The 26,012-nt window shown below is 42.6% G+C and overlaps 2 protein-coding genes across 8 annotated transcripts in view; one reads left to right on the top strand and one right to left on the bottom strand.

Annotated features, from left to right (window-relative positions):
- PGAM1 (phosphoglycerate mutase 1) overlaps positions 1-26,012 on the bottom strand; it is a 1,080,404-nt gene that overhangs the window by 169,425 nt on the left and 884,967 nt on the right. The window lies entirely within an intron of this gene.
- Positions 1-26,012, top strand: part of ARHGAP19 (Rho GTPase activating protein 19) — an 80,456-nt gene that overhangs the window by 30,605 nt on the left and 23,839 nt on the right. For 2 of the 7 annotated variants that reach the window (XM_050802893.1, XM_050802894.1), the window contains exons 2-8: positions 2,225-2,490; positions 3,015-3,107; positions 3,446-3,526; positions 4,705-4,914; positions 9,309-9,535; positions 13,133-13,219; positions 24,577-24,642. In XM_050802893.1, the coding sequence (XP_050658850.1) occupies positions 2,225-2,490; positions 3,015-3,107; positions 3,446-3,526; positions 4,705-4,914; positions 9,309-9,535; positions 13,133-13,219; positions 24,577-24,642 (1,030 nt within the window). The remainder of the gene's footprint in view (positions 1-2,224; positions 2,491-3,014; positions 3,108-3,445; positions 3,527-4,704; positions 4,915-9,308; positions 9,536-13,132; positions 13,220-24,576; positions 24,643-26,012) is intronic. The other 5 variants (XM_050802899.1, XM_050802900.1, XM_050802896.1 and 2 more) reach the window with 3 other exon arrangements.

The raw sequence follows: 26,012 nt of genomic DNA, 5'->3' as shown, positions 1-26,012 counted from the left end.
TGGCAATCGGGATTAGCATTGTCGAAAGCTAATAACTGCAACACTACATTCTGAGCAGCCAAATCTGCAATCATCTGTTTAAGATACTCCTGTATCCGAGCTATAAAATCAATGTGTGGGTCTCTTAGTCCCTGTTTTGTAGCAGTGAAGGAAGAGTATTGTTCTCCACCTGAAGTGATTTTTTTCCCCAAGCTCTAATGTACTCTCGCCTAAGCTGTTGTATGGCATCATCCTGCATGACCAGTTGTGCATCTAAACCAGCCCAGCTGCCAACCCCCAAAAGTTGGTCTGCAGTTATATTAATTTGATGTTGGGCCTGGGCATTTCGACCAGCCTGAATGGAAGCTTCATCTGCCCACCAAGTTTTAAATTGTAAGAACTGAGCAGGAGTTAGACAAGCTCGAGTAAGAGCGTCCCAGTCAGTAGGAATCATGCAACTGGAAACAGCAACATTCTTTAACAGTCCCATTACAAAAGGAGAACCTGGTATATACTGATTTATAGCTTGTTTAAATTCTTTGAGTAATTAAAAGGAAAAGGCTCAAATGTAGCTATAATATTTCCCTGTTGATCTGGGGGGTGTATTCTAACAGGGAACTGCCAAGCCTCTATATCACCTTCTCGTCTAGCTTGCTGAATTCTTGCCTGAATAGAACTAAGAGCGGTCGCTTGAGGCACTGCTCGAACAGTCACTGGGGCAACTACTTTTCGCCCAGTGTCTTCTGGAAAAGAAAGATCTGGAGGGTCAGGCCACTCTTTTTCTTCAAAATAATAATGAGGGGATACAGAAAGGTAGGGATGAACCTCTCCCTCCTTTGCTGCTTTAACTTTAGCTGGCAAACAAACCTGCTCTGTCACCTCTTCTGTTACTTCATTATACTCTCCTTCCTCCTCATCATTAGTGTGAAAAGGTTCCATGGTGGAACGAACCAGAGCCCACACTTGTCCCTTTGTTACCCTGATGCTTCTGAGCTCCCCTTCTTAATCACCACGGGGATTGCTTTAAGAGTACTTGGGTGTTCTCCAGCTTAGTTTTCCATGTTCTCCAACCGTCTCTCCGGCGACCTTTCGACCTGGATTCGGGCCCCACAACTTGCAGAGACCAGCGTGGTTAGGGAGACCCTAACCCAGCGGTGCTAGAGGAATTAAAGACACACACACAGAAATATAGAGGTGTGAAGTAGGAAATCAGGGGTCTCACAGCCTTCAGAGTTGAGAGCCCTGAACAGAGATTTACCCATGTATTTATTAACAGTAAGCCAGTGATAAGCATTGTTTTTATAGATTATAGATTAACTAAAATTATTCCTTATGGGAAACAAAGGGATGGGCCAAAATAAAGGGATGGGTTTGGCTAGTTAACTGCAGCAGGAGCATGTCCTTAAGGCACAGATTGTTCATGCTATTGTTTGTGGTTTTAAGAACGCCTTTAAGGGGTTTTCCACCTTGGGTGGGCCAGGTGTTCCTTGCTCTCATTCCGGTAAACCCACAATCTTCCAGCATAGGCGTCATGGCCATCATGAACATGTCACCGTGCTGCAGAGATTTTGTTTATGGCCAGTTTTGGGGCCAGTTTTTGGCTGGATTTTGGTGTCTGTTCCCAACATGCTACCATGTAAGATGTGCCTTTGTTCCTCCTTCGCCTTCTGCCATGATTGTGAGGCCTCCCCAGTCATGTGGAACTGTGAGTCCATTAAAGCTCTTTTTCTTTATAAATTACCTAGTCTTGGGCATTTCTTCATAGCAGTATGAAAATGAACTAATACAGGGGTAAAGTAGGCATTGGGAAACAAAGAACAGGGAAGGAAATATTTCTGAGATTCAAGGAGCTTTGCCAGGAGTATAGCCCAATGTAATGTAGGAGTGGAGACCCAGCTAAGATCAGGAGCCCTAGAGAGAAGAACCTGTCTGAGCAGAGGTTGGACTTAGATGATGATGGATGGGTCAGAGGCATCCAGAATTGAAGGATTTTAAAGTAAAACCTATTTGTGGACATGGGAAAAGCGGAATTAATTACCGTTTTATGTACCTGTAAATGCCTTCCCCTCTGTGAGGCTTTGTGGTTATAAGGAACAGTGTTCAAGGGCATCTGGCTCAATTAAAGGAAGCAGACTATAAGGAAACCTCTGCCTTTGCGTGGAGTCAGGACCAAGTAACCCAATGAGTAGTGCATAAGAAACATACAAAAATCATGTCCCAAAAGATTTTCTTCTGTGTTTTTCAGTGATGCCATCTGCAGTTTTGTGATCTGCAATGATTCTTCCCTTCGAGGTCAGCCCATTATCTTTAATCCTGACTTTTTTGTGGAGAAACTCCGACATGAGAAACCTGAGGTTTTCACTGAGTTGGTGGTCAGCAATATTACAAGGCTCATCGATTTACCTGGAACTGAGTTGGCTCAGCTGATGGGGGAAGTGGACCTTAAGTTGCCTGGCGGGGCCGGCCCAGCGTCAGGATTCTTCCGGTCTCTCATGTCTCTCAAGCGAAAGGGTAGGACATGTGTCTGTGAAGGGTGGGCAGGCCTCAGCTGCTCCCTGGGCTTCTCTCTCAACATCTACACATTCACTGAAGAGTTGCTATTAACTTAGAGCTTTTTTTTGGCCGTTTTTTTCAGTTTTTATAAGTAGTAACACCTTAAATAATTGTGATACAAATTGTAAAAACTGTCTAGATAAATAAATAATTAAACTAAAGCAAATATTTTCAGTCCCTGAGAGATGATGACATGATTAACTTAGGTAGTTATCAGGGGCATCTTGATTTTCGTGCCCTATTAATATGTGAAAATGATCTTTAAAAAACCATAGTTACATAGCTAGAGACTATAGAGCAGAAAGCTTGAATTTTATTTTTTTTCAGGGATGGGGTCTCACTCTGTTGCCGATGCTGGAGCGCAGTGGTGTCATAGCTCACTGCAGCCTTGAATTCCTGGGCTCAATCTATCCTTCTGTCTCAGCTCCCAGTAGCTGGGACTACAGATGCATGACGCCATGCCTGTTTTCTATTTTTTGTAGAAACGGGGTCTCACTATGTTGCCCAGGCTGGTCTCAAACTCCTGGCTTCAAGCAGTCCTCCCACCTCAGCCTCCCAAAGCGCTGGGATTACAGGTGTGAGCCACCATGCCTGGCCTTCTGTTTGTTTGTTAAATTAAATACTAACATGCTAGATACCTCCTTCTTACTTACTAGATATACGCTTCTTACTTAAAAAAGAAGATGGTATTTGCCTTCAAGGAACCTACAGTCTAATATTGAACTTGGAGAGAACTGATTGAGAGTTATCCTGCTTGCATTTTCTGGTGCACTTCCAGTTTTAAGGTTTTTGTTTACTGACCATGTGAAAACGCTTGCTGAATTGTAAAATAGGATGCTTGAGTGGTTTTAAGTGTGATGATTTTGTACTATTTGTGTGAAATATAGCCCTGTCATATCATATGGTTTTTCAGAAAAAGGAGTGATATTTGGGTCCCCACTGACAGAGGAAGGCATTGCCCAGATATACCAACTGATTGAATATCTACACAAAAGTAAGACTACTTGAAATTTTATCATTCTTTGTTTAATGAAGAATTCTGTTTTCTGTTGAGAGCTAATTGCCTGGAGTTAGTAGGTGCCAATTAACCATCAAAGGAACTAACCAGTGTTAATTTCAGGTGGCATGTTTTTAAATATATTTCCTTTTAAACTTCATCTCATATTCATTTGCTTTACACTCTAAAAGTGTATATAAATTAGACCGTGTCTATGAAGTCACATTTACCTCTTGCCTCAGAGAGACATTTCTTCTGGAAAAATATGTTGTCCCTAAAGAATCATTGCATTTATTTAAGAGAGCATGATACCTTTTTTCTCCAGAATTCTATGCTTAAAACACACTCTTTACTTTTTTTTTTTGAGACAAAGTCTCATTCTGTCACCCTGGCTGGGGTACAGTGGTGCGATCTTGGCTCACTGCAGCCTTGACCTCCCAGGCTCAGGTGATTCTCCCACCTCGGCCTCCCTAGTAACTGGGATCACAAACTTGCACCACCACACCTGGCTACTTTTTGTAGTTTTTTTGTAGAGATGGGGTTTTGCCATATTGCCTAGGCTTGTCTTGAACTGTGCTCAAGTGATTCACCTGCCTAGGCCTCCCAAAGTGTTGAGATTATAGGCATGAGCTATTGCCTCTGGCCTAGGGATGAATAGTTGGGATGACTCTAAAGCTTCTGGGAATCTCTTAGGAATTTGACACATTAGAGTTCTAATTCCTGGAGCAGTGCAGAGACTCTGGATTCATTCTGGGCTGGGAAAACAGCTTACAAGAGCTACAAACATCCACAGATGTATGTAGCCCCTCAAAATGAAGTCTGGGATAAACAAGAAGAGGTCTTTAGGGAGATTTGGCTTTTTTAAAATATATTTTTCAAGCTAATCCTGACCATTGATTGGGTTAAATTCAGATTGTCTGTACATACTTCAGGAGATTGAATGACTCCTGGGAGGACTACCTTTTAGTTTGGAAGATCTCCAAGTGCCCAAGGGCGTTCAGATATGTCTCCTCAGGAGGTCTGTAGGTTCTAAACTACACTGATGAAAAAAGGCAAAAACTTACTTGAAAGGCTTTGTAAAGGGTCTTTTAAGTGTAGTCTTTAGACCGTGTATTTTAATCATAATATTTCTGCTTCCTTTTTGCCTGTCCTCTGCTTTCTTTTATGCTAAACAGACTTACGAGTAGAGGGTTTGTTTAGAGTACCAGGTAATAGTGTCCGACAGCAGATTTTAAGGGATGCTCTCAATAATGGAACTGACATTGACTTGGAATCAGGGGAGTTTCACTCAAATGATGTTGCCACTTTGCTGAAGATGTTTCTAGGAGAGTTGCCGGAGCCTCTGCTGACACATAAACATTTCAACGCACACCTTAAAATCGCTGGTGAGTATAGGAAGTAAGAAGGAGATGTAAATACATTTCTTTAAATTTAGTAAAGTTCCTAGGAATTTTCTGTTGCTTGTGACCCACAGAAATACTTCTATTAATATTGGTTAAGACTTCGTGTTGTTGCTGGACTTCTCTGGGTACTCAAAGGTATTGGCTAGTTAAATTTAATTTTAATCGAATGGCTTTCTTGATAAATAAGCTTTGTATTGAAATAAGGAGCTGGTAGTAAGATATGGTCTGAGTTTTATTTATTTTTGAATCTCTGATAGATCCTCGAGTAATGTGTTGAACATTATAGTTGGAAACAGGATCTCACTCTGTCACCTAGGCTGGAGTGGTGCAACCTTGGCTCACTGCAGCCTTGATCTCCCAGGCTCAGGTGAGCCTGCCACCTCAGCCTCCTGAGTAGCTGGGACTATAGGCGTGCGGCATCACGCCTGGCAAATTTTTTGTATTTTTTGTAGACACTGGGTTTCGCTATGTTGCTGAGGCTCAAACTCCTGGGCTCAAGCAATCTGCCCACCTTGGCCTCCTGAAGTGCTGGGATTATAGACGTGAGCCACTGTGCCCAGTCCGTTTTAGTTGCTTAATAAATGTATGCTTTTCATTGGATTGATTCATATATTTCAGAGGTTTACAGGTTTGGTATTTTTGCCTTGGTTTGGGGTTTTTGCTCAGTATTTCTATGCCTCAGTTGAGGACATCGCTACACTTGAAAAAAAATTTTTTTTTTTTTTGAGATGGAGTCTCGCTCTATCACCAGGCTGGAGTGTAATGGTGCGATCTCGGCTCACTGCAACCTCCGCCTCCTGGGTTCAAGTGATTCTCCTGTTTCAGCCTCCCGAGTAGCTGGGATTACAGGTGCCCACCACCACACCCAGCTAATTTTTGTATTTTTACTAGAGATGGAATTTTACCATGTTGGCCAGGATGGTCTTGATCGCTTGACCTTGTGATCTGCCTGCCTCAGCCTCCCAAAGTGCTGGCATTACAGGTGTGAGCTACCACGCCCAGCCAAGGAAATTTATTTTTTAAAAAAATTATTTGTTTTCTGAATAGAAACACATAGTTCAAAATTCAGATGATTGAAATAATATATAGTAAAAACCTCTCCTACATTTGTTCCCCAAGGCCCAGTTCTTCTCAGAAACAATCAGTGTTACTGATTTAAAAATTTTTTTTTTCTTTTAAAAAAAGAAAACCTGTTCCCCAGACTGGTCTCAAAACTCCTGGCTTCAAGTGATCTCCCTCCTCAGTCTCCCAAAGTGCTAGGATTGCAGGCATGAGCTGCAGCCCCCGGACCAGTGTTATTGATTTCTAAAGTATCCTTCCAGAGATATTTTGTGTATTCCCAAACAAGTATGTATATTCCTTTTCTCCTATTTTTATGTAACAGATTATACACATGGTTCTGTGGTTTGCTTTATTCACTTACTGTATCTTGAAGAATGTTCCATTTTCAGCTCATAAATAGTTTCTTCATATTCCTTTCTACCTGTGTGGCAGGGAATTCATTCTTAAATTGCATGTCTGTTATGCTGCTATGGGCTCTAAGTGTTTATAGCATCAATATCCATTATTGCAGTTGCTTAGTTTTCTGCCCCTGAGTATTTTTCCTTTTTCTTCTAATTATATGGAAAAGAAATATAAGGTTTTTTTCCTTTTTGAATAATTTTTACTACTTAAAGAAACAAGTTTTCCCTGGCGCGGTGACTCATGCCTGTAATCCCATCACTTTGGGAGGCCGAGGTGGGCAGATCATGAGGTCAGTAGATCGAGACCATCCTGGCTAACACGGTGAAAACCCGTCTCTACTGAAAATACAAAAAATTAGCTGGGTGTGGTGGCGGGCACCTGTATAGTCCCAGCTACTCTGGAGGCTGAGGCAGGAGAACCTGGGAGGCAGAGCTTGCAGTGAGCGGAGATCGCACCACTGCACTCCAGCCTGGGGGACAGAGCAAGACTCTGTCTCAATGAAAAAAAAAAGAAACAAGTTTTGAATTAAAAAAAATCTAATATGATTAGGTTTTTTTTTTTTTTTTTTTTTTTTTTTAGCACTTTTAGTAGCAATCCCAATGATGCAATGAGTAAATATTACTAGAATGTTATATAATTTTACAATTATTTTGGGGAGAAATAAAGATGTTAGACCTTTGAAAAAGATTTGGAAAATATTATTTTATAAGTGTTAACATGAAAGATGCTTGTTTTGTTTGCTTTCCAGTTCAGTTCATTCATTTAGTGCAGTATTTGAAATTCTCCCTTTTACCACCCTGTGATTGAATGTTCTTTAAGAACATACTGAGGTGTGGCACAGTTGTAGCCTTTCATATGCCTTGCTGATAGCTGGAAAGAATTTTTGTTTTCAGTTTCATATTAACAGGGAACATTTTCTAGCAATGTTACCTGCCTTTCCTAAACCTGGAATTACTGAGGTTAAACAGCTTAAATAATACACTGTAATCATTTGTACGTCTATATGAGTTGTACTCAAATGGTTATTAGTGTCCTTTGAAATTCTCATTATGGCCGGGCGCGGTGGCTCAAGCCTGTAATCCCAGCACTTTGGGAGGCCGAGACGGGCGGATCACGAGGTCAGGAGATCGAGGCCATCCTGGCTAACACGGTGAAACCCCGTCTCTACTAAAAAATACAAAAAACTAGCCGGGCGAGGCCGGGCGCGGTGGCTCAAGCCTGTAATCCCAGCACTTTGGGAGGCCGAGATGGGCGGATCATGAGGTCAGGAGATCGAGACCATGCTGGCTAACACGGTGAAACCCCATCTCTACTAAAAAATACAAAAAATTAGCCGGGCGAGGTGGCGGGCGCCTGTAGTCCCAGCTACTCGGGAGGCTGAGGCAGGAGAATGGCGTGAACCCAGGAGGCGGAGCTTGCAGTGAGCTGAGATCCGGCCACTGCACTCCAGCCTGGGCGACAGAGCGAAACTCCGTCTCAAAAAAAAAAAAAAAAAAAAAAAAAAAAACTAGCCGGGCGAGGTGGCGGGCGCCTGTAGTCCCAGCTACTCGGGAGGCTGAGGCAGGAGAATGGCGTAAATCCGGGAGGCGGAGCTTGCAGTGATCTGAGATCCGGCCACTGCACTCCAGCCCGGACAACAGAGCCAGACTCCGTCTCAAAAAAAAAAAAAAAAAAAAAAAAAAAAGAAATTCTTATTATCCAGGGGACTGTTTTCATTGATAACCTTTTTAGTCTGTTAGGGAAGAACCAATAATTCTAACTCCATTGGGAGCTGCCTGTTATAAGGAGCAGCTTGTAAATAAGGACATATTCATTCTCATTTTTCACTCTCATTTTTCTTTTAGCTGTAAAATATCTGAGTGGGGAGAAGTGGAGTGAGTGGCATGTGTGGATCTTTTTTTTATCAAAGGCATGTGTGGATCTTTTTTTTTTTTTTTTTTTTTTTTTATATAGAGGTGGGGTTTCGCCATGTTGCCCAGGCTAGTCTTGAACTCCTGGGCTCAAGCGATCTGCCCACATTGGCTTCCCAAAGTGCTGGGGTTACAGGCATGTGCCACTGCACCTGACTTGGATATGTGTTTATTTCTCTTGAGTATATACCTAGGAATTGAATTTCTTGGTCAAATGGTAACTCTCACTTTTTGAGGAACTGCCAAAATGTTTTCCAGGTGGTTATACCATTTTATATTCCCACCAGCAATATAGGAGGGTTTAATTCTCTCTACATCTTTGCCAACATTTTTGTCAATCTGTTTGTAGTGTTAGCCATTGTAGTGGGTATAAGTAGTATGTCACTGTGGTTTTGATTTATAGTTTCTTGATGGCTAATGATACTGAGCATACAAAGCCTTATTGTCCACTTATATAGCTTCTGAAGGAATGTCTATTCAAATCCTGTACACATTAAAAAAAATTTTAGCCAGGTGTGGTGGCTCACACCTGTAATCCCAGCACTTTGGGAGGCTGAGGCGGGTGGATCACAAGGTCAGGAGATCGAGACCATCCTGGCTAACACAGTGAAACCCCATGTCTACTAAAAATACAAAAAATTAGCTGGGCGTAGTGGTGGGCGCCTGTAGTCCCAGCTACTCGGGAGGCTGAGGCAGGAGAATCGCTTGAACCCGGGAGGCAGAGGTTGCAGTGAGCTGAGAGTGTGTCACTGCACTCCAGCCTGAGTGACAGACCAAGACTCCGTCTCAAACAAACAAACAAACTTTTTTTGGTCTTTTTATTGTTGAATTGCATTGACATTATTTTGTTGTTATGTTTTGCTGTAATCTTTGAATGGTGTTTCTGCCTGAATCTTTTTTCCTCCTTTCTTTGATGGAGTTGAGGGGAGGATGATGGTGAAAGCACTGATTTTTCTTGCTGATATTTTCTCCTCGCTTTGCAAATTCTCTTTTGTCCTCAAGATTTGATGCAGTTTGATGATAAAGGAAACAAGACCAATATACCAGACAAGGACCGGCAAATTGAGGCTCTCCAGTTGCTCTTCCTCATTCTCCCTCCTCCTAATCGTAATTTGCTGAAGTTATTGCTTGATCTCCTATACCAGACAGCAAAGAAACAAGACAAGAACAAGATGTCAGCCTATAACCTTGCCCTTATGTTTGCACCCCATGTCCTGTGGCCAAAAAATGTGAGTGTTGACGGGAAGAGTAAAGATTGCTTGGTTTTCTTGGGCTGGGCCTCATTCTGTAGCTATACGTCGGTGAGATTATCAGGGGTCCAAAGTCTAGCCTTCAGCTTTATGAGGTTGGGAACTTACTTTATTAGTTCATTGAAGAGTCATCAGACCTGAGAGGGCCAATTCCTGCTAACTTCACTTATAAATCAATCTCTGATAAACCTACATGGCATTGTATTAGTGGAAACTCTTAGTGGGAAATTGTAGCTACTGAATAAACTAGAATACTCATTTTGGCTGTTTAGTGTGGAGTCCTTAACAGGAAAGGCTTCTTGGGAAATTAAATTAGTTTCTGAAGATCGAATGTTATAAAATTAGAATAGAGCTGTATGATCTTATGGGATAATGTCACCAAGCTTATGGATTTATAGATGAGATGAAACTTAGAGCAATCCTGCCTTGTCCTAACTTTTCTATTTCCTGTATATATAGTCTTCTTGGATAAAGCTGAACTTGCTTCTTATTATGGAGACCATGGTCTTCTCAGTGACTTACATGAGAAATAAACTCATTCTCTCTCTCTCTTTTTTTTTAATGCCTGAGGGATAAAAACACAGAGGAATAAATTCTCTGAAGTCTTTTTTTCTATTTTTTTGAGATAGGGTCTTATTCTGTCGCCCACACTGGAGGGGAGTAACGCAATCATTGCTCACTGCAGCCTCATCTAAAGTCTTTTAAACAACTTGCTGACCTGGAGGTACATAGCTTATACTCCTGCCCACTTATAATATGGTTTTACTACGTGATGGAGTTGTGAGCCAGGATAGGTGGGTTGGAAGCCAAACACCAGCGATGTTACCTATGTCTTTAACCTTTTTTTTTTTGAGACAGAGTCTTGCTCTGTTGCCCAGGCTGGAGTGCAGTGGTGCAACCTCAGCTTGTTGCAATCTCTGCCTCCCAGGTTCAAGCGATTCTCCTGCCTCAGTCTCCCGAGTAGCTGGGACTACAGGCGTGCACCACCATGCCTGGTTAATATTTGTATTTTTCTGTTTTTGGTAGAGACGGGGTTTTGCCATGTTGGCCAGGCTGGTCTTGAACTACTGACCCCAGGTGATCCACCCACCGCTGCCTCTTGAAGTTCTGGGATTACAGGCGTGAGCCACTGCGCCTGGCCTTTTACTTTTTTTTTTTTTTTTAAAGAAGCTGTCTACAAGCCATTTTTTGTTTGTTTAGTCTTTTACCTTTCCTATGCGTAGGCTTTTCCTCTGTAAACTGGGCATAATACAGTAAGTCCTCAACCTATTAACATTGTTGATAGGTTCTTGGAAACTGAAACTTTAATCAAAATAACCTATAACAAAACAAATTAGTTTTCTCATCAATGTTATAATGAAAAGATGTTGAAGAAAACGATGTTATTCGAGGACCTGCTGTATGTTGGTGCACTTAACGTCATAGTTTCCAAGAACCTATTGACGCCTTAAGTGAGGATATACTGTAATAGCTTTACTACTTACCCCACAAGGCTGTTGGGAAGATAATAGAAATAGGTTATAGTAATTTATAAAAAATTTTTGAGATTATAAGAAATGAGAAAAGGAAGGTAAAGGAGAGAGATTGTGGGAAACATTTTACTTAACAAATAACTAGTGAAAAAATAATAAAGTTCTGGGCCAGGAAGAGCCTCTGGGGGTGAGTAGGGGAGAAGACGACACATTAACATTTGTCCATATTAAGGAGATCAAGGCCGGGCGCAGTGGCTCACGCCTGTAATCCCAGCACTTTGGGAGGCCGAGACGGGTGGATCACGAGGTCAGGAGATCGAGACCATCCTGGCTAACACGGTGAAACCCCGTCTCTACTAAAAATACAAAAAATTAGCTGGGCGCGGTGGCGGGCGCCTGTAGTCCAGCTACTCAGGAGGCTGAGGCAGGAGAAAGGCGGAGCTTGCAGTGAGCCGAGATTGTGCCACTGCACTCCAGCCTGGGGCACAGAGCGAGACTTCGTCTCAAAAAAAAAAAAAAAAAAAAAAAAAGGGAGATCAAGACTCATAATGAAGGAATTTTAGAACTAGCTAACCAAGACTATAGAAAAGCAGTGAGTAAACTGTGGTTATGAAAAGAAGTGGTGGCTTACACCTGTAATCACAGCACTTTGGGAGGCTGAGGTAGAAGGATTGCTTGAGGCCAGGAGGTTGAGACCAGCCTGGGCAGCACAGTGAGACTTCAAGACCTTGTCTCTACAAAAGAAAAAGACACATAAGCTGGGCGAGGTGGCACATTCCTATGCTCCTAGCTGCTTGGGAGGCTGAAGTGGAAGGATCACTTGAGCCAAGGAGTTTGTAGCTGCAGTGAGTTATGATTGCACCACTGTACTCCAACCTGGGTGCCAAAGCGAGACCCTATCTCTAAAAAAAAAAGTATTTAAAAGCAAACAGAGTAACAAAGATACATGTTGAAAATGAGGGCTTTGGAATAGTAGAGTTACTGAAGTATTTAAAAAAGACAGGAGAAACAAAGGAAGGGAATCAATGACAATTTTACTGTGTTTTTAAGAAACAGATGTCACCTTTGGTATCAGTAGTGACCATTCTCTTTTGTCTTTGGAGAAACTCTAGTTTTCTAAAGAGGCAGTGGTGTCCTTGATGGCTGGAACAGATTCTGGTTTTTTGGCCCATTTTGAATCCTAGTCTAGATTTTCTTTTTTCTTTTTCTTTTTTTTTTTGAGACGGATTCTGACTCTGTTACCCAGGTTGGAGTGCAGTGGTGCAATCTCGGCTCACTGCAAGCTCCGCCTCCCGGGTTCACGCCATTCTCCTGCCTCAGCCTCTCGAGTAGCTAGGATTACAGGCGCCCGCCACCAGGCCCGGGTAATTTTTTTGTATTTTTTAGTAGAGACGGGATTTCACCGTATTAGCCAGGATGGTCTTGATCTCCTGATGTCGTGATCCGCCAGCCTCGGCCTCCCAAAGTGCTGGGATTACAGGTGTGTGCCACTGTGCCCAGTCATCCTAGACTAGATTTTCTTTGCCAATTTTGCTTACATGTCTAATTTTCAAGCAGAATTAGGAAATGAAAATTGGTTTTCAAGGATTTCCTCATCACTTCAGGGACACATTGTTTTTCTAGATTATGTCATATCCTGCTGAACCAAAAAGTCTTTCCAGAATTAAACATTGTATTAGAGGCACCTAGGTTAGGGATAGAAACTTCATACATTTGAAAGAACAAGCTGGCCAGGCACGATGGCTTATGCCTGTAATCCCAGCACTTTGGGAGGCCAAGGCGGGCAGATCACGAGGTCAGGAGTTCAAGACCAGCCTGGCTAACATGGTGAAACCCCATCTCTACTAAAAATAGAAAAATTAACTGGGCGTAGTGGCGCATGCCTATAATCCCAGCTACTTGGGAGGCTGAGGCAGGAGAATTGCTTGAACCCAGGAGGCCGAGGTTGCAGTGAGCTGAGACCGCGCCACTGCACTCCAGCCTGGCAACAGAGCAAGACTCTGTCTCAAAAAAAAAAAAAAAAAAAAAGAAAGAACAAGCCTATTGGTAAGTACTACTTTCCAGCTCTTAATGCTCATTGTTTGGTTTCTTTTCCTCTGAATAGGTCACTGCAAATGACCTTCAGGAGAATATCACAAAGTTAAACAGTGGGATGACTTTTATGATTAAACACTCCCAGAAACTTTTTAAGGTAGGTAAGGGATAGCATTTGGTTGGTAACAGGACAAAGAAAATGGAGCAAGGTGGGATCCTAAGTGGGGCTATAAAGATGACTAAATGAGAAAAAGGTCCTGAATGGGATTGCAAACCAGAATGGACAGTGGCAAAACCCAGGGATAACAACCACTATGGTGGAAAGGAATAGGAATAGGAGGCTGAGTAGGGCTGGATCCTTTGGGTACTGACTCCACCCTCTGAGCCATTCTTCCTTTTTCACAAAGGAAGCACATGTGGCAGCTGAGTAGTTTTATCCTGCCTGCTTACTGCCAGTAGAGTTTTGGGGGTCTGCCAGTAGAATTTTGGGGGTCATTTTGTACTTTTTGGCCCTTTCAATCCAAACAGGCTGTGTTTCTGCTGACATAATTTTCCTAAGAACTTTGTAGGTCTTCTGTGGATTTCAGTGGGATTCATTCCATTAGACAAAGGCCACATATACAAATCTTTTGAAGATAAATATTTCCCTGCCTTGTTCACCTGCTGAGAAACCTAAGGGACAGAACCTTTAAGCTTCCTAAAGGCTTTCTGGTTTAAGTGAGAGGGTCTGTGAGGCACGCTTTTACTCTCTTGAAAGGGCCCTTTGTATGACTGAATACTCTGACCTTTTGCCGTTTCTAAGGTTTTAGCAAAAGGTAGCACAGTCACATCCTTGACCTTTTCTTTAGTGTATACTTCCTTGATAGTGAATCTCTTAATTTTAGCATCTTTTTTTTTGAGACAATGTCTTACTTTGTCGCCTAGGCTGGAGTGCAGTGATACAGTCTTGGCTCACTGCAGCCTCAACCTTCTGGGCTCAAGTGATCCTCCCACCTCAGCCTCCCCAGTAGCTGGATCCGCAGGCATGCACTGCCATGCCTGGCTGATTTTTGTATTTTTTGTAGAGACAGGGTTTCAACATGTTGCCCAAGCTGGTCTTGAACTCCTGGGTTCAGTCCTCCTGCCTCAGCCTCCCAAAGTGCTGGGATTACAGGTGTGTGCCAATTTTAGCATCTTTTGCCATCTGGAGAGACTGAAAGTTTCCAAGATCATCCAGTTCTGGTTTCTTTTTTTTCTTGCAGTAAAATACTTATAAAATTTGCCGTCTTAACCATTTTTAAGTGCACAGTTCTGTGGCATTAAGTACATTCACGTTGTGCAGCCATCATCACTATCTGTTTCCAGAACTCTTTTCATCTTGCAAAATTGAAGCTCTGTGCCCATTAAGCAGTAACTCTGCATAACCCTCCTCCCATCCTTGGCAACCACCATTCTACTTTCCATCTCTATGAATTTGACTTCTCTAAGTACCTCATGTAAGTGGACTCATACAGTATTTGTCTTTCTGTGACTGCCTTATTTACACTTAGCACAGTGTGCTCAAGGTTCATCCACACAGTAGCATGTGACAGGATTTCCTTCTTTTTTAAGGGTACATAGTATTCCACTGTGTTTATATACCACATTTTGCTCATCTGTTCATCAGTTGATGGACATCCCTTTATATTCCAGATATCATCCTTTATCAGCTATGTGTACAAATATTTTCTCCTATTCTGTGGGTTGCCTTTTTACTTTGTTGATAGTGTGTTTTGATGTGCAAATTTAAAAAAGTTTTATGAAGTCTAATTGGTCTATTTTTTCTCTTGTTGCCTGTCCCTTTGGTGTCATATCCAATAAATCACTGCCAAATCCATTGTCATGAAGCTTTTGCCTTATGTTTTCCTCTAAAAGTTTTTATAGTTTTAGGTCTTATATTTATGTCTTTGACCCATTTTGAGTTAATTTTTGTTTCTGGTGTTAGGTAAGGGTCCAACTTCATTCTTTTGCATGTGGTTATATGGTTTTCCCAGCACCATTTGTTGAAGAAACTGTCCTTTCTCCATTGGTCTTGGTCCTTTTATTGAAAAGCATTTGAATATATATGTAAGAGTTTATTTCTGGCTTTCTAGTCTATTCCATTGGTCTACTTATCTGACTTTATACTAGTACTGTGGTGGTGTGATTAGTAAATGTTGTAAAGGTGTTGTAGTAAATTTTTAAATCAAGAAGCTTGAATCCTCCAGGTTGGTTCTTCATTTTTAACATTGTTTTGGCTGTTCAAGATGCCTTGAGACTCCATGTTAATTTTAGGATGGATTTTCTGTCTTTGCTCCAAAAAACCTCATTGGTATTTTGATGTTTCTAACGTTGATAGGGATTGTATTGAATCTGTAGATTGCCTTGAGTAGTATTGACATCTTAGCAGTCCTTATCCAATAATATGAACATGGGATAGCTTTCCATTTACTTAGTTTTCTCTAATTCCTTTCAGCAGTATTTTATGGTTTTCATTATACAGTAGTTCCCTCTTATCCATGGGAGATACGTTCCAACGCCCCGAGTACATGCCTGAAACTGTGGCTAGTACCAAACCGTATATGTATACTATACACGAATTTCTTTTTTCTTCTTCATAATTTCACAGATAGAAGATGTATTCCTTTTTTTTTTTTTGAGACAGTCTCGCTCTGTTGCCCATTCTGGAGTGCAGTGGCGCAATCTCGGCTCACTGTAAGCTCCGCCTCCTGGGTTCACGCCATTCTCCTGCCTCAGCCTCCCGAGTAGCTGGGACTACAGGTGCCCGCCACCACGCTCGGCTAATTTTTTTGTATTTTTAGTAGAGACGGGGTTTCACCGTGTTAACCACGATGGTCTCGATCTCCTGACCTCGTGATCTGCCCGCCTCAGCCTCCCAAAGTGCTGGGATTACAGGCATGAGCCACTGCACCCGGCCAGAAGATTTATTCTTATAGTGGATCTTAGCAACCTCAGCATATGACTTTTTGGTAAACTTTTTATTGACCCATAATATTTGTACATATTTATGGGGTACATATGATATTTCGTTACTTGGATTGAATGTGCAATGATCAAGTCAGGGTATGTAGAGTATCCATCACAGTGAATAGTTGTCATTTCTATGTGTTGGGAACATTTCAGGTCCCCTCTTCTAGTTATTTTGAAATATACCATATGATGTTGTTAACTGTAGTCATCCTGCTTTTGCTATTAAGTGTTAGAACATATTTCTTCTGTCTCACTACATATTTGTACCTATTGACCAACTGCTCTTTACCCTCACCCCAACACCTATCCCAGCATCTGGAAACTATTATTCTACTCCCTACCTCTATGAGATCAATTTTTTTTCTTCTTTTTTCTTTTTCTCTCTCACCATGAGATGCACTTTTTTTTTTTTTTTTTTTTTTTTTTTTTTAGATAGAGTTTTCACTCTTGTTACCCAGGCTGAAGTGCAGTGGTGCAATCTCAGCTCACTGCAGCCTCTGTCTCCTGGGTTCAAGCGATTCTCTTGCCTCAGCCTCTCGAGTAGCTGGGATTACAGGCGCGCACCACTACACTGGACTAATTTTTGTATTTTTGGTAGAGACAGGGTTTCACCATATTGGCCAGGGTGGTCTCTAACTCCTGACTGCCCGCATTGGCCTCCCAAAGTGCTGGGATTACAGGCGTGAACCACTGCGGCCGACCTGAGATCCACTTTTTAGCTCCCACATATGAGTGAGAACGTGTGATGATCTGTCTTTCTGTGCCTGGTTTATTTCACTTAACCTAATAACCTCCAGTTCCATCCCTGTTGCTGCAAATGACAGGATTTCATTCTTTTTTTATGGTGGAATAGTATTCCATTGTGTATATACACCACATTTTCTTTATCATTCATCCATTGATGGACACTTACATTGGTTCCATGTCTTTGCTATTGTGAATAGTGCTGCAGTAAACATGGGGATGCAGATATTCCTTTGAAAACTGATTTTCTTCTCTTTGAATAAATACCCAGTAGTGGGATTGCTGTATTATGTGGTAGTTCTATTTTTAATTTTTTGAGAAATCTTCATACTGCTTTCCATAATGGCTGTACTAATTTACATTCCCACCAACAGTGTATAAGAGTTCCCTTTTCTTATATCCTCATCAGCATCTGTTATTTTTTATTTTTATTTATTTTTATTTTTGAGATGGAGTCTCACTCTCTCACCAGGCTGGAGTGCAGTGGCGCGATCTTGGCTCACTGCAAGCTCTGCCTCCTGGGTTCGCGCCATTTTCCTGCCTCAGCCTCCCGAGTAGCTGGGACTACAGGCGCCCGCCACCACGCCTGGCTAATTTGTTTTTGTATTTTTAATAAAGACGGGGTTTCACCGTGTTAGCCAGGTTGGTCTCAATCTCCTGACCTCATGATCCGCCTGCCTCGGCGTGCCCGGCCTTTTTTTTTTTTTTTTTTTTTGAGACAGAGTCTCACTCTCTCACCCAGGCTGGAGTGTGGTGGCATGATCACAGTTCACTGGGCTCAAGTGATCCTCCTACTTCAGCATCCTGAGTAGCTGGGACCACAGGCGTGTGCTACCACATCTGGCTAGTTTTTAATTTTTTGTAGAGATGAGGTCTTGGTATGTTCCTGCTTTATCATTTTTCCTAAAATTCTTCTTAACTATTACTAGTTCTGTCCTCTACTGTTATCAGTCCATCTGACTCAGTCTGGTTTTATCTCTTCCCAACACCACATCTTTTCCTAGGGATTTACAATGTATATACAGTTAAGGCCAATTTCCAATACTTGAGCAGTCCTTTTGTTGTTTCTCTATGAATTGTAAAATGCTTAAGACCTCAGATTTTCATGTAAGCCTGTTTGTCTAAGGCTGGCTCCCTTTCTGGATGTTTTTTCAGCTCATAGCATCTTTGGGGATGGTGGGGTTTTTTTTGTTTCTTTCCTTTTCTTTCCCTTTTTTCCTTTCCCTCCTTCCCTCCCTCCCTCCCTACCTTCCTGCTTTGCTTGCCTTTTTTCTCTTCTCTTCCCTCACCTCCCCTCCCCTCCCCTTGCCTCCCCTCCCCTCCCCTCCCCTCCCCTCGCCTCCCCTCCCCTCCCTTCCCCTCCCTTCCCCCTCTCCTCTTTTTTTGTCCTATCCGTCCATCTGTCCATCCGTCCTTCCTTCCTCCCTCCCTCCCTCCCTTCCCTTTTCCCTTTCCTTTCTTTCTCTTCGTTTCCCCTTCTCTTCCTCTTCCCTTCCCCTTCCCTTTCCCTTCCTTTCCCCTTTCCCTTCCCTTCCCTTCCCTTCTTTTCCCCTTCCCCTACCCCTTCCCCTACCCCTTCCCCTTCCCTTCACCTACCCCTTCCCCTTCCCTTCCCCTTCCCTTCCCCTAACCCTTCTCTTCCCCTCCCCTTCCCTTCTCCTGCCCCTTCTCTTCCCCTCCCCTTCCCTTCTCCTGCCCCTTCTCTTTACCTTCCCTTCCCTTCTCCTGCCCCTTCTCTTCACCTTCCCTTCCCTTTCCCCTTCCCTTCCCCACCCCTTCCCCTTCCCTTCCCCTAACCCTTCTCTTCCCCTCCCCTTCCCCACTCCTTCCCCACCCCTTCCCCTTCCCTTCCCCTAACCCTTCTCTTCCCCTCCCCTTCCCCACTCCTTCCCCACCCCTTCCCCTTCCCTTCCCCTAACGCTTCTCTTCCCCTCCCCTTCTCTTCCCCTTCCCCTTCCCTTCCCCTTCCTTTTCCCTTCCCTTCCCTTTCCCCTTCCTCTACCCTTCCCCTTCCCCTTCGATTCCCTTCCCCTTCCCTTCCCCTTCCCCTTAGTTTCCCTTCCCCTTCGCTTCCCTTCCCCTTTGCTTCCCTTTCCCTTCCCCTTCCTTTCCCCTCCCCTTCCCTTCCCCTTCCTCTTCCTTTCCCCTTCCCTTCCCCTTTGCTTCCCTTTCCCTTCCCTTCCCCTTCCCCTCCCCTTCCTTTTTCCTTCCCCTCCCCTCCCCTGCCCCTTCCCTTTCCCTTCCCCTCCCCTGCTCCTTCCCTTCCCCTTCCCCTTTCCCTTCTATTCCTTTCCATTCCCCTTCCCTTCCCTTCCCATTCATTTCCATTCCCCTTCCCTTCCCTTCCCTTCCCTTCCCTTCCCTTCCCCTTCCCCTTCCTCTTCCTTTCCCCTTCCCTTCCCCTTCACCTTCCCCTTCCCTTCCCCTTCACCTTCCCCTTCCTTTCCCCTTCACCTTGCTTTTCCCCTTCCCCATTCCCTTCCCCTTTTCCTTCCTTCCTTCTTTATTTTCTTTCTTTTGACAGGGTCTCACTCTGCCCCCTAGGCTGGAGTGCAGTAGTGTTATCTGCTCACTGCAGCTTCGACCTCCCAGGCTCCCACCTCAGCTTCCCAAGTAGCTGGGACGGGTGCATGCCACCATGCCTGGCTAATTTTTCTATTATTTGTAGTGACAGGGTACACCATGTTGCCCAGGCTGGTGTTGAACTCCTGGGCTCCAGCATTTCTCCTGCCTTGGCCTCCAAAAGTGATGGGATTACAGGCATGAACCACTGCGCTTTCTTTTTTTAAAATGAAGTTTACAGAATAGATGTCATGGGTCCTTATATATTCTTGTTTGGAGAAAATTTCTGTTGGTCTTAAGCTCTGTTTTATAGTTTTTCAATTTAGAAATTAAACTGGCCGGGCGTGGTGGCTCACGCCTATAATCCCAGCACTTTGGGAGGCCGAGGCAGGTGGATCACCTGAGGTCAGGAGTTCAAGACCAGCCTAGACAACATGGTGAAACCCCATCTCTACTAAAAATACAGAAATTAGCTGGGCATGGTAGCGGGCGCCTGTAGTCCCAGACAGTCGGGAGACTGAGGCAAGAGAATCAGTTGAAGCCAGGAGGCGGAGGTTGCGGTGAGCCGAGATTGCACCACTGCACTCCAGCCTGGCGACAGAGCAAGACTCCATCTCAAAAAAAAAAAAGAAAAAAAAAAAAAAAGAAATTAAACTATACATATCATAATGTTTTTGTCACGAGACTCTTTAAAAAACCTTTATTTTGAAAAATTTCAAATATAGAGAAAAGTTAAAGAGTAAAACAGTGAATACTCATGTAACTCTCCCCCACTGTCAACAGATGTTATCATTTTGCCATATTAGCTTTATTTCTCTTTATATATGTTCCTACCTTTTTTTGGCTGAATCACTAAAAGTAATTGCAGACCACATCATGCTTCATTCCTAAGTACTTAAGTAAGCATCTCCTAATAATAAAAATACTATCTTATCACACTACTATTATCACATCTAAGAAACTAACAAGAATTTCTTACCATCTCGTTTTCAGTACATATTCAAATTCCCCAGCTGTCCTAAGAATGTATTTCATACTTGTTTTCAATATATGCCAATCAACGTTTCTGTATTGGTTTTAATTATTATGACACTTTTAAGCTGCACACTCATGCTTTTTCTTCATGTCATTTGTTGAAGCATCAAGTTAACTGTTGTAGAACGTCGCACATTCTAAATTCATCTTATTGTTTTCTCAAGTTATTTAACTTGTTCCTCTATCACCTTCCATGCAGTTCCTGTAAACTAGAAGCTAGGTCTAGAGTCTTAATCAGATTCAGATTAAGCATTTTTGGCAAAGATACTTCACAGGTGATGTTTGTGTGTGTCAAGTTGCCTCACATGAGGAGGCACAGATTGTTTGATTTTCTTGCTCTTCACGATGTTAGTTTTGCTAACTGCTGGATCTTTCAGTTTTAAAGGTACATTTTTTCCCCTTTGCAATTAGTAAATAACCTGTAGAGTGATTACCTAATAATGGTTTTAGCATCCATTGATAATCCTGCTGGAATCTATGATTACATTGGGTATTAAAAATGATGATTTTCTAATTTTGTCATTCAGTCTTTATTAGCTGACTTTCTTCTTTGGAACATAGCTTTTCTTTGTCTCATTCTCTCTCCCTTTAAAAATGAATATTAATATAAACTCATGGATTTTTATTTTTCCGAAGTGTTAGTCAATTTTATTTATAATGTTGATATTCTCTTGGGCAATGTGGTGAAACCCCATCTCTACGAAAAATACAAATATTAGCTGGGTGTGATGGCATGCTCCTGCGGTCCCAGCTACTCAGAGGCTAAGGTGGTAGGATGACTTGAGCCCGGGAGGTGGAGGTTGCACTGAGTCGAGATTATGTCACTGCACTCCAGCCTGGGTGACAGTGAGACCCTGTCACAAACAAACAAACAAAATTGATATTTAAATTATCCCAGATTTGGCCAGTGATAGCCCTTGTTAACTGACTTCTCCATCTTTTTGACAGGACTGTATTGTCTTTGAGTGTTTCCTTTCTGGTATAAAATGTTCCCAGCTCACTTCGTACTTGTGCTGGCCTAGATCTGGAGTAATTATTTCACCAGGGAACTTTGGCTTCTGAGTGACACTAGGTATACTCATTGTTTCTGGTGTGTCATTGCTTCTAGGCTGCTTGAGGGCAAAGAAATAGATTAAACATTTTTTTAAAAGCAATTGTAAGTTCATATTAATACCACCAATTCAGATTTAATACTACAGAACGTTTTCTTGGCTTTTTTTGTTTTGTATTTGTATTTCTTTTTTTCTTATATTGCAAATTTCAGATTTTTTTTTTTCTTTTTTTGGAGAGTTTTGATCTGTCACCCAGGCTGGAGTGCAGTAGCACAATCTGGGCTTACAGCAGCCTCTGCCTCCTGGGGCCAGTCGATCCTCCCACCTCAGCCTCTCAAGTAGCTGGGTCCACAGGTGAGCGCCACCACACCCAGCTAATTTTTGTATTTTTTGTAGAGATGGGGTTTCACCATGTTGTCCAGGCTGGTCTCAAACTCCTGGGCTCAAGTGATCTACCCTCTTTGGCCTCCCAAAGTGCTGTGATTACAGGCATGATCCTCTGTGCCTGGCCAAATTTTAGATTTTAATGGCATTTGTATATGTTATTTACTCTGTCCTACAATAAGCTTAAATTAATTTCAAAATAATACAACTGTCACTACTGACAGTAAGCCTATATAAACTTGCTGATTGAAGTTCAAGATTTTCTTGCAATTCCTTTTTCCTTGAATATATCCCACTAAGGATATATAGTCAGAATACAGTTTTTTTTTATTTTTTTTTTTTTTGAGAGGGAGTCTCGCTCAGTCACCCAGGCTGGAGTGCAGTGACGCGATCTCTGCTCACTGCAAGCTCCGCCTCCCGGGTTCACGCCATTTTCCTGCCTCAGCTTTCTGAGTAGCTGGGACTACAGCCGCCCGCCGCCAGGCCCGGCTAATTTTTTGTATTTTTAGTACAGACGGGGTTTCACCGTGTTAGCCAGGATGGTCTCGATCTCCTGACCTCATGATCCGCCTGCCTCGGCCTCCCAAAGTGCTGGGATTACAGGCGTGAGCCACCACGCCCAGCCGAGAATACAGTTTTCAAAAGTTGTATGAAATAATTTCTTTCTCTGTGCTCACATTGTCAGTTTGATATACAGATATGTTCTTTTTTTTTCCTGTTGGGTGTTTGGTTTTAGGGCTTGTCTTTTTTTTTCCTTTTGGATTTAATTTTATGTTATGAACCTGTAGTGTAAACATGGTTCAAAAGTCAAAACTGGCCGGGTGCTGTGGCTTAGGCCTGTAATCCCAGCGCTTTGGGAGGCCGAAGCAGGCGGATCACCTGAGGTCAGGAGTTTGAGACCAGCCTGGCCAACGTGGTGAAACCCCATCTCTACAAAAGTACAAAAATTAGCTGGGCATGATGGTGGGTGCCTGTGATCCCAGCTACTTGGGAGGCTGAGGCAGAAGAATCACTGGAACCTGGGAGGTGGAGGTTGCAGTGAGCCGAGATCGTGCCATTGCACTCCAGCCTGGGCGAGAGAATGAGACTCCATCTCAAAAAAAAAAAAAAAAAGTCAAAACCACATTAAAAGATAGACTTAGAGAAATCTCAGTCCTTTCTAATTCTTTTCATTGTTTTCTGGGTTATCCTCTTAGTGTTTCTTTTTATAAAAACAAGTAAATGTATATTTGTGTGTATATTGCTATTTCCCATTTTTTTCTTACACAAATGTACATTTACTTACTTTTCTCACTCAACGGTATATCCTAGAAATCCTTCCATATCAATTCATTAAGTGTTTCTTCCTTCCCTCTGTCCTTTCTTTTTCTCTCTCTCCTTTCCTTTCCTTTCTTTCTTTCCCTCTGTTCCTTCCTTTCTTTCCCTCCCTGTCTCCTCTCCCTTCCTTTCTTCATAGTGCTGTGTTGTATGGATGTATGAAAGTTGATTCAATCATTTCTCTGTTAAAGAACATTCGGGTTGTATCCAATTTCTTGATTAATCTTATACAAGTGTGTTTTGCATTTCTGGAGTTACATACTCAGGATATGTTACCAGAAGTGAGGTTTCTGGGTGAAAAGGTAAATGCAAATGTAATTTTATTAGATGTTACATACCCAGTTTTCCTCTATGGTAATTGTATTATTTTGTAGATCTACTAAGACAGTATCAGGGTAGTTGTCACAGGATTCTACTCCATAGTAATTCTAAATGGTATTTCTTTCTTTCTTTCTTTTTTGAGACAGGGTCTTGCTCTGTTGCCCAGGCTGGAGTGCAGTGGTATGAACATGGCTCACTGCAGCCTTGAACTTCTGGGCTCAAGTGATTCTCACCGTTAGTCTCCTGAGTAGCTGGGACCACAGGCATGCACCACCATGCCCGGGTAATTTTTTTTGTAATTTTTTTTTTTGAGACAGAGTTTTGCTCTTGTTGCCCAGGCTGGAGTGCAATGGTGAGATCTTGGCTCACTGCAATCTCTTGTCTCCTGGGTTCAAGCAATTCTCCTGCCTCAGCCTCCTGAGTAGCTGCGATTACAGGCATACGCCACCACGCTCAGCTAATTTTGTATTTTTAGTAGAGAGAGGGTTTCACCATGTTGGTCAGGCTGGTCTCAAACTCCTGACCTCAGGTGATCCGCCCATCTTGGCCTCCCATAGTGTTGGGATTACAGGCATGAGCCACCGTGCTTGGCCATTTTTTAGTAATTTTTTGTAGAGACGGGGGTCTCCCTGTGTTGCCCAGGCTGGTCTCAAACTCCTGGGGTGAAGTGATCCTCCTGCTTCTGCCTCCCAAAGTGCTAAGATTACAGACGTTAAATGAATTTTCTACACTGTGATTTTAAAATGTGATCTGGAGACCACTTGTAATTTGTAAGGATTTGAGGGGTTGGTTTTTGTCAGTTAGAAACATTCCTACAAATGTCTATATTTTTGTCTTTGGCTTATTTGAATATATACATGCCATGTTTGATTTTTAAAGTGGCAACAACTACATTGGTGTCTTCTGACGGTTTTGCCATCAGATTTGTTGAGGTATCTATTTGGTGGCAAGATAAAGGAAGCTATGGAGGGGCTATGAATTTTGAGGATCTTTGGCTTTTCTAAAGTAATCTGCTGGTCACATGATTTTGAGAACCACTGTCCTTGTGGCCTGAGAGAACGTTATATCCTAGTAATCACTGGGTTTTGATTTTCTTTTATGTCCTGCCCAGGCTCCTGCTTACATTCGGGAATGTGCCAGATTGCACTATTTGGGATCCAGAACTCAGGCATCAAAGGTAAGAATAGGAATCTGCTCTTAACCCAAACAAGGAGAACGTTAAGATTGGTGGAGTTTTAAAACAAAGTATGAAGTCAAAGTAAAAGCTTGGAAAATAAGTTTTTAGTATTATAGCTCAAAATTACATAGTCATTTTGCCATAATGGAGAAGACTAAGAAGTAAGTTATGTATTAGAATATAAATGCTCCACATGTGAGGTGTGGTAGCTCAGGCCTGTAATCCCAGTGACTCTGGAGGCTGAGATGGGAGAATTCAGGTCTACGGTGAGCTGATTGTGCCACTGCATTCCAACCTGGGTAACACAGTGAGACCCTGTCTCTTGAAAAAAAAAGTCCCCCCTATACACTATTTTTATTTGCTTTCAGAGGCTCTCTACTGATAGATGGTGTCCTCTGCGCAAGAGTGATGACACAGACCCTGTGTTTCAAGGTTTTTCATAAAGTCCTTCTGATATAAATAATCTGTGAATAGCAAATGTGTTAAATATTTTATAGGAATGAAAGGACAATTTTATCAATTTTATATAATTCATTCCTATTTTAGGTTCATTGGTATGGTTAAACTCTATCAAATGGCTAAAAGACTTGAGACCACATGAGCTTAGATAGATAGGGAAATGTATAATGCTTATTCACAAGATTAGATATGATAATGATTTTTTTTTTTTTTTTTTTTTTGTGACAGGGTTTCACTCTGTCGGGTAAGCTGGAGTGCAGTGGCATGATCTCGGCTCCCTGGTCCTCTCATGTCAACCTCCTGAGTAGCTGGGACTATAGGCATGCACCACCAGGCCCGCTAATTTTTGTATTTTTGGTAGAGACAGGGTTTCACCATGTTGCTCAGGTCTCAAACTCCTGGGCTTAAGTGGTCCGGCTGCCTCAGCCTCCCAAAGTGCTGGGATTACAGGCGTGATCCACCACATCCAGCCTAGATACGATTATTGAGTTTTAAAAGTAAGAAGTTATGGCCGGGTGTGGTGACTCATGCCTGTAATCCTAGCACTTTCAGAGGCCGAGGCAGGCGGATCACTTGAGATCAGGAGTTTGAGACCACCTTGGATAACATGGCCAAACCCCGTCTCTGCCAAAAATGCAAAACATTAGCCAGGTGTGGTGGCATGCACCTGTAGTCTCAGCTACTTGGGAGGCTGAGGTGGGCGGATCACTTGAGCCCAGGAGGTGGAGGTTGCAAGTAAGCCAAGATGGTGACACTGTACTCCAGTCTGGGTGACAGAGTGAGACCCCATCTCAAAAAAATAAAAAAAGTGAGAAGTTAGGCACTTGATCTTTGTGTGCCTGCTTGGGTCTCTTCCAAGCATACTTTCCTTTCTTTCCTGTTCTAAGCCTTTTTAAATAAACTTGCACTCC

Source organism: Macaca thibetana, chromosome 9 (genome assembly GCF_024542745.1).
Source record: "Macaca thibetana thibetana isolate TM-01 chromosome 9, ASM2454274v1, whole genome shotgun sequence".
Lineage (NCBI taxonomy): Eukaryota > Metazoa > Chordata > Mammalia > Primates > Cercopithecidae > Macaca > Macaca thibetana.
This window is presented reverse-complemented; position numbering and strand designations above follow the sequence as displayed.